The 12,723-nt window shown below is 50.9% G+C and overlaps 1 protein-coding gene across 1 annotated transcript in view; it reads left to right on the top strand.

Moving 5' to 3' along the window:
* The window catches only part of pepd (peptidase D), a 191,503-nt gene extending 189,953 nt beyond the window's left edge, over window positions 1–1,550 (top strand). The window contains exon 15 of the mRNA XM_078544698.1: window positions 715–1,550. Within this exon, the coding sequence (XP_078400824.1) occupies window positions 715–864 (150 nt within the window). The 3' untranslated portion in view covers window positions 865–1,550. The remainder of the gene's footprint in view (window positions 1–714) is intronic.
* The last annotated feature ends 11,173 nt before the right edge of the window (window positions 1,551–12,723 follow it).

A 12,723-nucleotide genomic window follows, 5' to 3' on the forward strand; every position in this document is an offset into this window, starting at 1 on the left:
AGTGTCGAGCTGGAGAAAGATTTGACCCTGACAGATCTTTGCAAGGGATATGATGGGGTCATAAAGCTGAAAGTCACCAGGACATCACCAAGAGGAACCATGTAGATGAACAAGTGCCATGGCTAATGAATCCTTGGGGAACCTCAAATAAATTGATTAAGGTTGGGCTTGTTGAGGGGGTGATGATAGTTTTAGGAAGGAGTCAGCAGGAATGGTAATTGGTCAGAAGTTGGTTGGGGTCAGTGGCAGTGAAGTTGGGTCTGATATGGCATTGATTTAGAGAGGGTGAGTGGGAGGTACACAGTGACAGAGTTGGGTGGGCTTTGGGTAGGATCAGGAGCAAAGGTAGCCATCTCTCCTTCCCCATCTCCCCTCAGACCCTCCTCCCCTTGACCCCTCCTCCTCTCACCCCTCCCCCTCCTTGCCAGGGCAGTAATGAGGGAGTGCTGCACTGTCTGAGCAGCTGTCTGTTACAGAGATATTAAACTGAGGTCCTGTTTTGCTGCTGGAAAGCAGGGGGTAGTAGACAATATTTATCCCTCCACTAACATTCTCACAAATAGATTAGGTGGGCTTTTATTTAATTGTTTGTGGGATCTTTCTCTGCACATATTGGTTGAAGAGTTTAGATTTAATTACTGAGCTCCTTTGGGGTGTGTGTGTGAGGTCAAAGCTGTGGATGGCCTTCAGTGATCTTACCTGCTCTCCCTCCAGGTCCGTATCGAGGATGATATTGCAGTGACTGCCAGTGGGATGGAGCTGCTGACCTGTGTGCCTCGCACCGTCGAGGAGATCGAGGCCTTCATGGCGGGAGCTTCTTGTTCCACCAAGCACTTTGGCCAACTTTCCAGCCAGGAAGCCTGAAGCCAGGCTGTCCTGTGACTGCTTTTCTCTGCCCTGTGTCTGAGCAGTTCCATGATCAGAATCTCAAAATGAATCAAGCTTTGTGCTCGCAAATTATACGCTAATGTTGACACAAAAATAAGAAACCTTCCACTGTCTGTTTGCCAATGAACAGAATTCAGTGGCGGAGACAGTGAGTGAAATCTCAGCTCAAGGGGAGGCTGGATTCATCAACATATTACACTTCAAAATGCATAAACATGCACACACTTACACACACAGTCACACAAGCACATCCACATCTATACACACACACATGCAATTATACACACATACACACAGACACGTACACGAATGTGTACACATGTACACACATACCGATAAACAGACGTGTACACACGTGTGAACACTCCCATGCACACAGAATGGCTGGTTGACTGTGAGTGACTGTGGTCTGTGTTAAGTAGGCAGTCAGACTCCAGCTCTCCACTCATCGTGTCAGTCGGATACAGCCTGCTTGCCACCTTTGCCTCATAGATTCTGCAGTGGGGAGGCTGTGAGCCCAAGTCCTTCACATTCACTCACTTCTCTCCATCCCAGTACATCAAACACCAGCAATCACGGCCTGTGCCTGTAGACCCAGTAACAACCCAATCCACAAAGGAGTAAAACCTGAACTCCTGCCCGGGGGACCACACGGAGAGGGGACAGGGGAGAGGGGACACGGGGAGAGGGGACACGGGGAGAGGGGACGCGGGGAGAGGGGACGCGGGGAGAGGGGACGCGGGGAGAGAGGACAGGGGGAGAGGGTCTGCGGGGAGAGTGGCTGCGGGGAGTGGGGACATGGGGAGAGGGTCTGCGGGGAGAGGGGACATGGGGAGAGGGGACACGGGGAGAGGGGACATGGGGAGAGGGTCTGCAGGGAGAGGGGACATGGGGAGAGGGTCTGCGGGGAGAGGGTCTGCGGGGAGTGGGGACATGGGGAGAGGGTCTGCGGGGAGAGGGGACATGGGGAGAGGGTCTGCGGGGAAAAGGGACACGGGGAGAGGGTCTGCGGGGAGAGGGGACACGGGGAGAGGGGACACGGGGAGAGGGGACATGGGGAGAGGGTCTGCGGGGAGTGGGTCTGCGGGGAGAGGGTCTGCGGGGAGTGGGGACATGGGGAGAGGGGACACGGGGAGAGGGGACATGGGGAGAGGGTCTGCGGGGAGTGGGTCTGCGGGGAGAGGGTCTGCGGGGAGTGGGGACATGGGGAGAGGGTCTGCGGGGAGAGGGGACATGGGGAGAGGGTCTGCGGGGAGAGGGGACATGGGGAGAGGGTCTGCGGGGAGTGGGTCTGCGGGGAGAGGGTCTGCGGGGAGTGGGGACATGGGGAGAGGGTCTGCGGGGAGAGGGGACATGGGGAGAGGGTCTGCGGGGAGAGGGGACATGGGGAGAGGGTCTGCGGGGAGAGGGGACACGGGGAGAGGGTCTGCGGGGAAAAGGGACACGGGGAGAGGGTCTGCGGGGAGAGGGGACACGGGGAGAGGGTCTGCGGGGAGAGGGGACACGGGGAGAGGGTCTGCGGGGAAAGGGTCTGCGGGGAAAGGGGACACGGGGAGAGGGTCTGCGGGGAGAGGGGACATGGGGAGAGGGTCTGCGGGGAGAGGGGACATGGGGAGAGGGGACACGGGGAGAGGGGACATGGGGAGAGGGTCTGCAGGGAGAGGGGACATGGGGAGAGGGTCTGCGGGGAGAGGGGACACGGGGAGAGGGTCTGCGGGGAGAGGGGACATGGGGAGAGGGTCTGCGGGGAGAGGGGACATGGGGAGAGGGTCTGCGGGGAGAGGGGACATGGGGAGAGGGTCTGTGGGGAGAGGGGACACGGGGAGTGGGTCTGCGGGGAGAGGGGACACGGGGAGAGGGTCTGCGGGGAGAGGGGACATGGGGAGAGGGGACATGGGGAGAGGGTCTGCGGGGAGAGGGTCTACGGGGAGAGGGTCTGCGGGGAGAGGGGACACGGGGAGAGGGGACATGGGGAGTGGGTCTGCGGGGAGAGGGGACACGGGGAGAGGGGACATGGGGAGTGGGTCTGCGGGGAGAGGGGACACGGGGAGAGGGGACATGGGGAGTGGGTCTGCGGGGAGAGGTGAGGATCCAGATGGAGTGCTTGCTGAATTTGGAGGCCTGGCATTGGAGAAGGACAAACCAAAGTCTCAGGCTGGATGGTCTCAGTCAGCTCCGCTCCCTCCCAAACTAAAGGTGGGGACAGGCAGAAAGGCAAATCATCTTGTTCCAGGTGTGACAAATGAAGCAAATATTCTCTTTAAAATAATGACAGTTGCTGTAAATTCCTTTATATCTCTGCAATAAAGCTGTTGTGTTTTCAGGAACTATGTTGCTGGTGTGTCTGTGTGAGAGGGGGTTGGGCTGGGTGGGAATTTTAAGCAGTTCAATCCCCTGAGAAGGAACATCAGAGGGTAGACTGTCCTATCACTGGCTGGATAATGATGGGGAGGAGAGAGTGAAATTCCCAGAGTCTGCACCAGTCATTCAGTTTGGAAATCACTTCCACTGGTGCTGAAACAGACCATCACAGCGCTCAGGGGGACCCTAACCCTGAGCCTCCACTCCCGAACCTCGAGGAGAACCTGGCCCCTGCACAACAACAACTTGCATTTTTATAGCACCTTTAATGTAGTAAAACATCCCAAGGTGCTTCATAGGAACAACATAAAAAGAAATCAAAATTTGGCAGAGAGTTAAATAAGGAGATGTGAGGTAAGGTTATCAAAAGCTTGGTTGAAGTGGGAGGTTTCAAGGAAGAGATTTAGGGAGGGAATTCCAGAGCTTAGGACCCAGGAAGCTGAAGGCACCACCACCAATGGTGATGAAATTGAAATTTTGGGATGTGCAAGAGGCCAGAATTAGAGGAACGCAGATATCTCAGAGGGTTGTAGGGGCTGGAGGAAGTTACAGAGATAGGGAGGGTTGTAGGGGCTGGAGGAAGTTACAGAGATAGGGAGGGTTGTAGGGGCTGGAGGAAGTTACAGAGATAGAGAGGGTTGTAGGGGCTGGAGGAGGTTACAGAGATAGGGAGGGTTGTAGGGGCTGGAGGAAGTTACAGAGATAAGGAGGGTTGTAGGGACTGGAGAAGGTACCCAGATAGGGAGGGTTGTAGGGGCTGGAGGAGGTTACAGAGATAGGGAGGGTTGAGGAGTTTACAGAGATAGGGAAGGTTGTAGGGGCTGGAGGAGGTTACAGAGGTAGGGAGGGTTGAGGAAGTTACAGAGATAGGGAGGGCTGTGGGACCTGGAGGAGGTTACAGACAGGGAGGGTTGTAGGGGCTGGAGGAGGTTACAGAGATAGGGAAGGTTGTAGGGGTTGGAGGAGATTACAGAGATAGGGAGGGTTGAGGAGGTTACAGAGATAGGGAAGGTTGTAGGGGCTGGAGGAGGTTACAGAGGTAGGGAGGTTGAGGAGGTTACAGAGATAGGGAGGGTTGTAGAGGCTGGAGGAGGTTCCAAAGATAGGGAGGGTTGAGGAGGTTACAGAGATTGGGAGGGCTGTGGGACCTGGAGGAGGTTACAGAGATAGGGAGGGATGTAGGGGCTGGAGGAGGTTACAGAGGTAGGGAGGGTTGTAGGGGCTGGAGGAGGTTACAGAGATAGGGAGGGCTGTGGGGCCTGGAGGAGGTTACAGACAGGGAGGGTTGTAGGGGCTGGAGGAGGTTACAGAGATAGGTAGGGCTGTGGGACCTGGAGGAGGTTACAGAGATAGGGAGGGATATAGGGGCTGGAGGAGGTTACAGAGATAGGGAGGGTTGTAGGGGCTGGAGGAGGTTACAGAGATAGGGAGGGTTGTAGCGGCTGGAGGAGGTTACAGAGATAGGGAGGGCTGTGGGACCTGGAGGAGGTTACAGACAGGGAGGGTTGTAGGGGCTGGAGGAGGTTACAGAGATAGGGAAGGTTGTAGGGGCTGGAGGAGATTACAGAGAAGGGAGGGTTGAGGAGGTTACAGAGATAGGGAGGGTTGTAGGGGCTGGAGGAAGTTCCAAAGATAGGGAGGATTGAGGAGGTTACAGAGATTGGGAGGGCTGTGGGATCTGGAGGAGGTTACAGAGATAGGGAGGGATGTAGGGGCTGGAGGAGGTTACAGAGGTAGGGAGGGTTGTAGGGGCTGGAGGAGGTTACAGAGATAGGGAGGGCTGTGGGACCTGGAGGAGGTTACAGAGATGGGGAGGGCTGTGGGACCTGGAGGAGGTTACAGAGATGGGGAGGGATGTAGGGGCTGGAGGAGGTTACAGAGATAGGGAGGGTTGTAAGGGCTGGAGGAGGTTACAGAGATAGGGTTGTAGGGGCTGGAGGAGGTTACAGAGATAGGGAGGGCTGTGGGGCCAGGAGGAGGTTACAGAGATAGGGAAGGTTGTAGGGGCTGGAGGAGGTTACAGAGATGGGGAGGGTTGTAAGGGCTGGAGGAGGTTACAGAGATAGGGAAGGCTGTGGGGCCAGGAGGAGGTTACAGAGATAGGGAGGACTGTGGGGCCAGGAGGAGGTTACAGAGATAGGGAGGGTTGTGGGGCTAGGAGGAGGTTACAGAGATGGGGAGGGTTGTAAGGGCTGGAGGAGGTTACAGAGATAGGGAGGGTTGAGGAGGTTACAGAGATAGGGAAGGTTGTAAGGGCTGGAGGAGGTTACAGAGATAGGGAGGGTTGTAGGGGCTGGAGGACTTTACAGAGATGGGGAGGGTTGTAAGGGCTGGAGGAGGTTACAGAGATAGGGAAGGTTGTAGGGGCTGGAGGAGGTTACAGAGATAGGGAGGGTTGTAGGGGCTAGAGGAGGTTACAGAGATAGGGAAGGTTGTAGGGGCTGGAGGAGGTTACAGAGATAGGGAGGGCTGTGGGGCCTGGAGGAGGTTATAGATATAGGGAAGGTTGTAGGGGCTGGAGGAGGTTACAGAGATAGGGAAGGTTGTAGGGGCTGGAGGAGGTTACAGAGATAGGGAAGGTTGTGGGGCCAGGAGGAGGTTACAGAGATAGGGAAGGTTGTAGGGGCTGGAGGAGGTTACAGAGATAGGGAAGGTTGTAGGGGCTGGAGGAGGTTACAGAGATAGGGAGGGCTGTGGTGCCAGGAGGAGGTTACAGAGATGGGGCGGGGTGTAAGGGCTGGAAAAGATAAAAGATAGGGAGGGGCAAGGCCATGGCGGGAGTTAAAAACAAGGAGGATTGAGTCAAATAGGAAAATGTAAAATAGGAGTTAAGGAACTTCTCCCAGCCCTGCTGTGAGATTGTCCAATATTCTTACTGTCAGGTGAAGCTGTTGTCTCCCTGATGAGTGAATATCGGTGGACCCTAAATTCCCCCTCACACACCATTTGAATTGGGTGTGCTAATAGAGAGTTTATGTAACACAGAGACCACCACTGAAACGGAGAATGTGAGTTCAAATCCCACCATGACAGCTAGGGATTTAAATTCAATTAATAAAACCTGGAATGAAGAGCTAGTTTTGTTAATAGATTGTCTTAAAAACCCATCTGGTTCACTAATGCCCTTTAGGGAAGGCAATCTGCCGTCCTTACCTGGTCTGGCCTACATGTGGCTCCAGACCCACAGCAATGTGGTTGACTTTAAAGTACACTTTGAAATGGCCTAGCAAGCCTCTCAGCTGTGACAGACTGTTACAGAAAAGTCAAATAAGAATAAAACTGACGGACCAGCCGGCATTGACTGAGGTACCAGAAATGACGAGGGCACACCTTGCCTAGTCAACCCTGCAAAGTCTAACTTACTAACATCGGGGGCTAGTGCCAAAATTGGGAGAGCTGTCTCACAGACTAGTCAAGCAACAGCCTGACATAGTCTTCCTCACGGAATCATACCTCACAGATAATGTCCCAGACTCTATCAGCACCATCCCTGGGTATGTCCCGTCCCACCGGCAGGACAGACCCAGCAGAAGTGGTGGCACAGTGGTATACAGTCGGGAGGGAGTTGCCCTGGGAGTCCTCAACATCGACTCCGGACCCCATGAAGGCTCATGGCATCAGGTCAAACGTGGTCAGTAAAACCTGCTGATTACCACATACCGCTTTCCCTTAGCTGATGAATCAGTGCTCCTCCATGTTGAACATCACTTGGAGGAAGCACTGAGGGTCTGGGGATAGCAAGGGCACAGCACTCTTGTTACCCTCCCTTGGTTTACCTGCCTGGTGCTCAGACATCGTCCTGATTCTCAGAAGCTGCTGAGGCTAAACAGTAAAAATAGCCAATGACAGGGCACCTGAGCGTTACAAGGCCAACACAACAACATTTGTACAAGTCATGTGATCAGGCATCACATGGTCTAATATCATGGTCCAAATGTCATATGATCAAAGTTCCAGCAGTGTCCCAGGCTCCAGAAAATTTACCGCCCTGTCACACAGTCTCCCTGGGGAAGGTAGACCAAATCCAGGAGACTGCTGCAATTTCACAAGAGCCCTGAACTCCCAGTCGACATGTCTCCCCGTCTCAATCTCCTCCAGCAACTCCTTGTTGGTCAGAGTGTGTGGCCACCTGCTGCTCGCTCCTGAGCTCTGGAAGGGACTATCCCTCTTGGTTTCCCTGGATCCCAGGAGAGTTCCAGCACATTTAGGCTGATTGGAGGAGGAGAGGGGAATGAAATCCATCCTCATTGTTTCCAAACTGCAGCCTGTGCCTCGCTGCCAGACCCTCTCTCTGACATCAATGATGAATCTACAATTCTGGCAGTTTTGAGGTGAGCCTTCAGATCAACAATGACATATCAGCCTGAAAGGGTTAATCCATGGCCCTAATAAACTCTTCACTGTAAATATCAGTTTACAGAATGACTGTGCCCAGGTACATTAAAGAACAAAGTTAATTATTAAACTTTTTTTATGAGCAGCAGACTTGGACTCTCAATAGTGCAACCTCAGACTAAATTCATATTGAATGGGGCGGGGGGAGGGGAGGAGCGTAAGCAACAACCCTTCCCCCATAGACACAGTGCAACCCAGTGATATGAAGTAAGCAATCCTGTGAAGGCAGCTTGCTGCCCTTTCCTTCCCTCATTCTTCAAGTCCCCCAAACCTTAGCTCCCTAATTCCATTTTGGTTTTAGGTTTGGGGAGTTGGGAAGCATGGGAGAGAGGAAGGGAAAGTGGGGGTGTGGGAGCACATGGGATTAAATACAACTCCAGACCTCCACAGTAACTCGAGCCAAGGCTGCCTGGTGCCCTTCAAGTTTCCAAAGGATCTTTGGCCATTTCCACAACCTAACTCCCAAAACCCAGCTCCACCAGCTACCTCGTCTTCTAATGGTCAGAGTTTATTCTTAGCATTTTGTTCTCAGGGTAGAGGGAGGGGTGACACACCTACTGCCCAATGAAGAATTGGATGGCACACACTGCACATGTCAAACTGAGAGGGTGAAAATGGATTCTGATCCGACATGAAGTAATTTTTCTATTGTCCTATAGTGGATCCAAACAGCTGTAAGGAAGAGAAATAGCAACAGTGGAGAAAGCTGGCACTGGCCCAGCGCAAGGGGCTGAATGCCTTCCTTGTACTAAAATTTCTATTCTGTGACAAATGGCAAACTCCTTCTAAAAAGCCCTGGAAGAGTTAGTTACACAGCTTTCCAAGTGAATGCTCTGGAACATGCATAGAGGAAGCTGTACTGATGTTCTACCTGCACTGCTCCTTGGGGATTCAACCTAAAGATGAAAATGAACCAGATTAGAATGAACTAGATTAGACTTTCAAACCTGTTCCACTATTCAAGATGATCATGGCTGATCTACCCTGACTCTGCTTTCCCACACCATCTCCATATCCCTTAATTCCCCCAGTCTCCAAAACTCTATCAATCTCTGTCTTGAACATATTCAATGACTGAGATTCCACAGTCCCCTGGGGTGGAGAATTCCAAAGATTCACCTCCCTCTGAGTGAAGAAATTCCTCCTTATCTCAGTCCTAAATGGTCGGACCCTTATCCTGAGACTGTGGCCCTGTTTCTGGATTGTCCAGTCAGGGGAAACATCCTCCCCAGCATCTGCCCTGTTAAGTCCCTTAAGAATTTTACATGTTTCAATGATATCACCTCCCCCACCACTCCACCCCCCCCCCCCCCCCCCCCCCCCCCACCACCACCACCAACCCCCCCGCCATCCTTCTAAACTCCAGGGAATATAGAGCTAGTCTATTCAATCTCTGCTCAAAGGGCAATTCCTTCATTTCAGGGATCAGTCTGGTGAACCTTTGGCTCTTTCCCTCAAAGGCAAGTATTTCCTTCCTTAAATAAGGAGGTACACATTGCTCCAGGTGTACACAGCACTCCAGGTGTACACAGTACTCCAGGTGTACACATTACTCCAGGTGTACGCAGTACCCCAGGTGTACACATTACTCCAGGTGTACACTGTACCCCAGGTGTACACATTACCCTAAGTGTACACATTACTCCAGGTGTACACAGTACTCCAGGTGTACACATTACTCCAGGTGTACGCAGTACCCCAGGTGTACGCATTACTCCAGGTGTACACAGTACCCCAGGTGTACACATTACCCTAAGTGTACACATTACTCCAGGTGTACACAGTACCCCAGGTGTACACATTACTCCAGGTGTACACAGTACCCCAGGTGTACACATTACTCCAGGTGTACACTGTACCCCAGGTGTACACATTACCCCAGGTATACACATTACTCCAGGTGTACACAGTACCCCAGGTGTATACATTACTCCAGGTGTACACAGTACCCCAGGTGTACACATTACTCCAGGTGTACACAGTACCCCAGGTGTACACATTACTCCAGGTATACACAGTACTCCAGATGTACAGAGTACTCCAGGTAAGGTCTCACTGAGGCCCTATGCAATTGCAGTAAGACTTCTTCATTCTTCTACTCCAATCCCTTTGTAATAAAGGCTAACATAACATTAATTAATTGACATACTGGAATATTAACTTACTGTGATTCATGTGATTCCAGAACCCCTCTAAATACCAATATTTTTCAGTCTGTCAGCATTCAAAAAATATTCTGCTTTTCTATAATCCCTTCCAAAGTGGATACCTTCACACTTCCCCGAATTATATTCCATCTACCACATTAATATCTCAGACCCCAGCACTGAGCTTTGCGGCACACCACGAGTTACAGTGGGACAATTCAAAAATGCACAATTTATTCCTAATCTTTGCTTTCTGTGTGTTAATCAATCTTTGATCCGCGCTAATACATCACTCCAAAATCTATGGAGCCCTTACCTATTAATCTTTTGTGTGGCACCTTATCAACTACCTTGTGGAAATCCAAATGTACAACATCTACCAGTTTCCTTTTATCTATCCTACTAGTTACACCCTCAAAAAACTCTAATAAATTTGTCAAACACGATTTCCCTGTTGTAAAACCATGTTGACTTTGATCTCACTATAATTTCCTATGTGCGTCGTCAGGACTTCCTTAATAATAGATACCAGCAACTCACCTGAAAACTGATGTCAGGCTAACCGGCCTGCAGTTCCATGTTTCCTCTCTCCCTCCTTTCTTGAATAGCGGAGTTACATTTGCTAACTTCCAATTTGTTCCAAAATCTAGGGAATTTGGGAAAATAAAAACCAGTGCATCCACTATCTCTGCAGTGACCTCTTTCAGAATCCTAGCATTTTTTTTATTCATTCATGGGATGTGGGCATCACTGGCTAGACCAGCATTTATTGCCCATCCCTAGTTGCCCCCTTGAGAAGGTGGTGATGAGCTGCCTTCTTGAACCGCTGTGGTCCATGTGGTGTAGGTACACCCACAGTGCTGTTAGGGAGGGAGTTCCAGGATTTTGACCCAGCGACAGTGAAGGAACGGCGATATATTTCCAAGTCAGGACGGTGAGTGACTTGGAGGGGAACTTCCAGGTGGTGGTGTTCCCATCTATCTGCTGCCCTTGTCCTTATAGATGGTAGTGGTCGCGGGTTTGGAAGGTGCTGTCGAAGGAGCCTTGGTGAATTCCTGCAGTGCATCTTGTAGATGGTACACACTGCTGCTACTGTGTGTCGGTGGTGGAGGGAGTGAATGTTTGTGGATGGGGTGCCAGTCAAGCGGCTGCTTTGGCCTGGACAGTGTCAAGCTTCTTGAGTGTTGTTGGAGCTGCACTCATCCAGGCAAGTGGAGAGTATTCCATCACACTCCTGACTTGTGCCTTGTAGATGGTGAACAGACTTTGGAGAGTCAGGAGGTGAGTTACTCTCCGCAGGATGCCTAGGGCAGGATTTTAAGGTTGGCATGCGGGCGCAATTGGAGGGCCCAGGAGTGGCCGGGGAACAGACCACTGCCCGCGATCAGCCCCTGACTGCGATTTCACATTGGCTGGGCAATTAATGGCCAGTCAGCGTGAAACACGCGCTGAAATGCTCAGCAAGCCGGGGTGGGGGTGCTCACTGGTGTAAACATGGACACGGGGGAGCGCGGAATGGAGGCAGAGAGCTGCCTCAGGGAGCTGAAGAACTTAAAAACAACGAATAAAGATTTTAAAATCCAGAAAAAAATGTCCACGTGTCAGAATCAGTCACCTAAACATATACATGAGAAATATTCTGTCCATGCATTTTTATTTTTATTACTTAAAAACAGAAACCTCATCCTGCTCTTGGATGAGGTTTCATCAAAAATGCAAAATCCCCCTGGCAGGTTCCCCCTGTCCACCAACCGTTAGGTTGAATGGATCATGAAAAATTGGGGACGAATGGAACTTCAATGGGTTTAATCGGCCTCTTCATTGTCGGTGGGCGTGTGGAAAAGTCTGAAGCACCCGCCAACTGAAATATCACATGAGCGCGGTATGATGTTGGGACGCTCACCCGGTGTCATCACGCAATATTTTACACTCAAACTGGTCAGGCATACGGCCGCTCGCCAAGCTAAAAATTCTGCCCCCAATCTCTGACCTGCTCTTGTATTTATTTGGCTAATCCAGGTCAGTTTCTGGTCAATGGTAACCCCCAGGATGTTGATAGTGGGGGATTCAGTGATGATAATGCCATTGAATGTCAAGGGGTGATGGTTAGATTCTCTCTTGTTGGAGATGGTCATTGCCTGACACTTGTGTGGCACAAATATTACTTCTCACTTGTCAGCCCAAGCCTGGATGTTGTACAGGTCTTGCTGCATTTGGACATGGACTGCTTCAGTATCTGAGGAGTCACGAATGGTGCTGAACATTGTGCAATCATCAGCAAACATCCTCACTTCTGACCTTATGATGGAAGGAAGGTCATTGATGAAGCAGCTGAAGATGGTTGGGCCGAGGACACGACCCTGAGGAACTCCTGCAGCGATGTCCTGGAGCTGAGATGACTGACCTCCAACAACCACAACCACCTTCCTTTGTGCTAGGTATGACTCCAACCAGCGGAGAGTTTTCCCCTTCCTTGATGCCTCACTGGGTTAAATATTTCCCACTGTTTATTTATCATTGTATCTTTTAGTCTATTTACCCAAACAACCCTTGATAGCTCTCTCCTAATACTTATGCATTTGGATTGTTTCAGTTGAAGGTTCTTGTTTGGGAGTGGACTATGTACCTTTCAAACTTAACATGGAATTCAATTATATTACTATCATTTGCTTTGCTTTAATTGAGACTGCAGTTCCCCATTTACCCCTCATTTCCTCTCCATCCTTTTTTGAGTAGTGGGGTGATATTTGCTGCCTTCAAATTCATGTGGACTATTCTAGAATCTGAAGATTTCTGGAAGATTAAAACTAATACATCCACCATCTCTGTAATCAACTCTTAAAACTCTAGAGTGCAGACCATCAGCACCATGGGATTTGTCAACTTTAAAACCTTATTCATTTCTCCAATCTTATTGACAAATAATAATATT

The sequence above is a fragment of the Cetorhinus maximus genome, chromosome 6, assembly GCF_964194155.1.
Source record: "Cetorhinus maximus chromosome 6, sCetMax3.hap1.1, whole genome shotgun sequence".
NCBI classification, from domain to species: domain Eukaryota; kingdom Metazoa; phylum Chordata; class Chondrichthyes; order Lamniformes; family Cetorhinidae; genus Cetorhinus; species Cetorhinus maximus.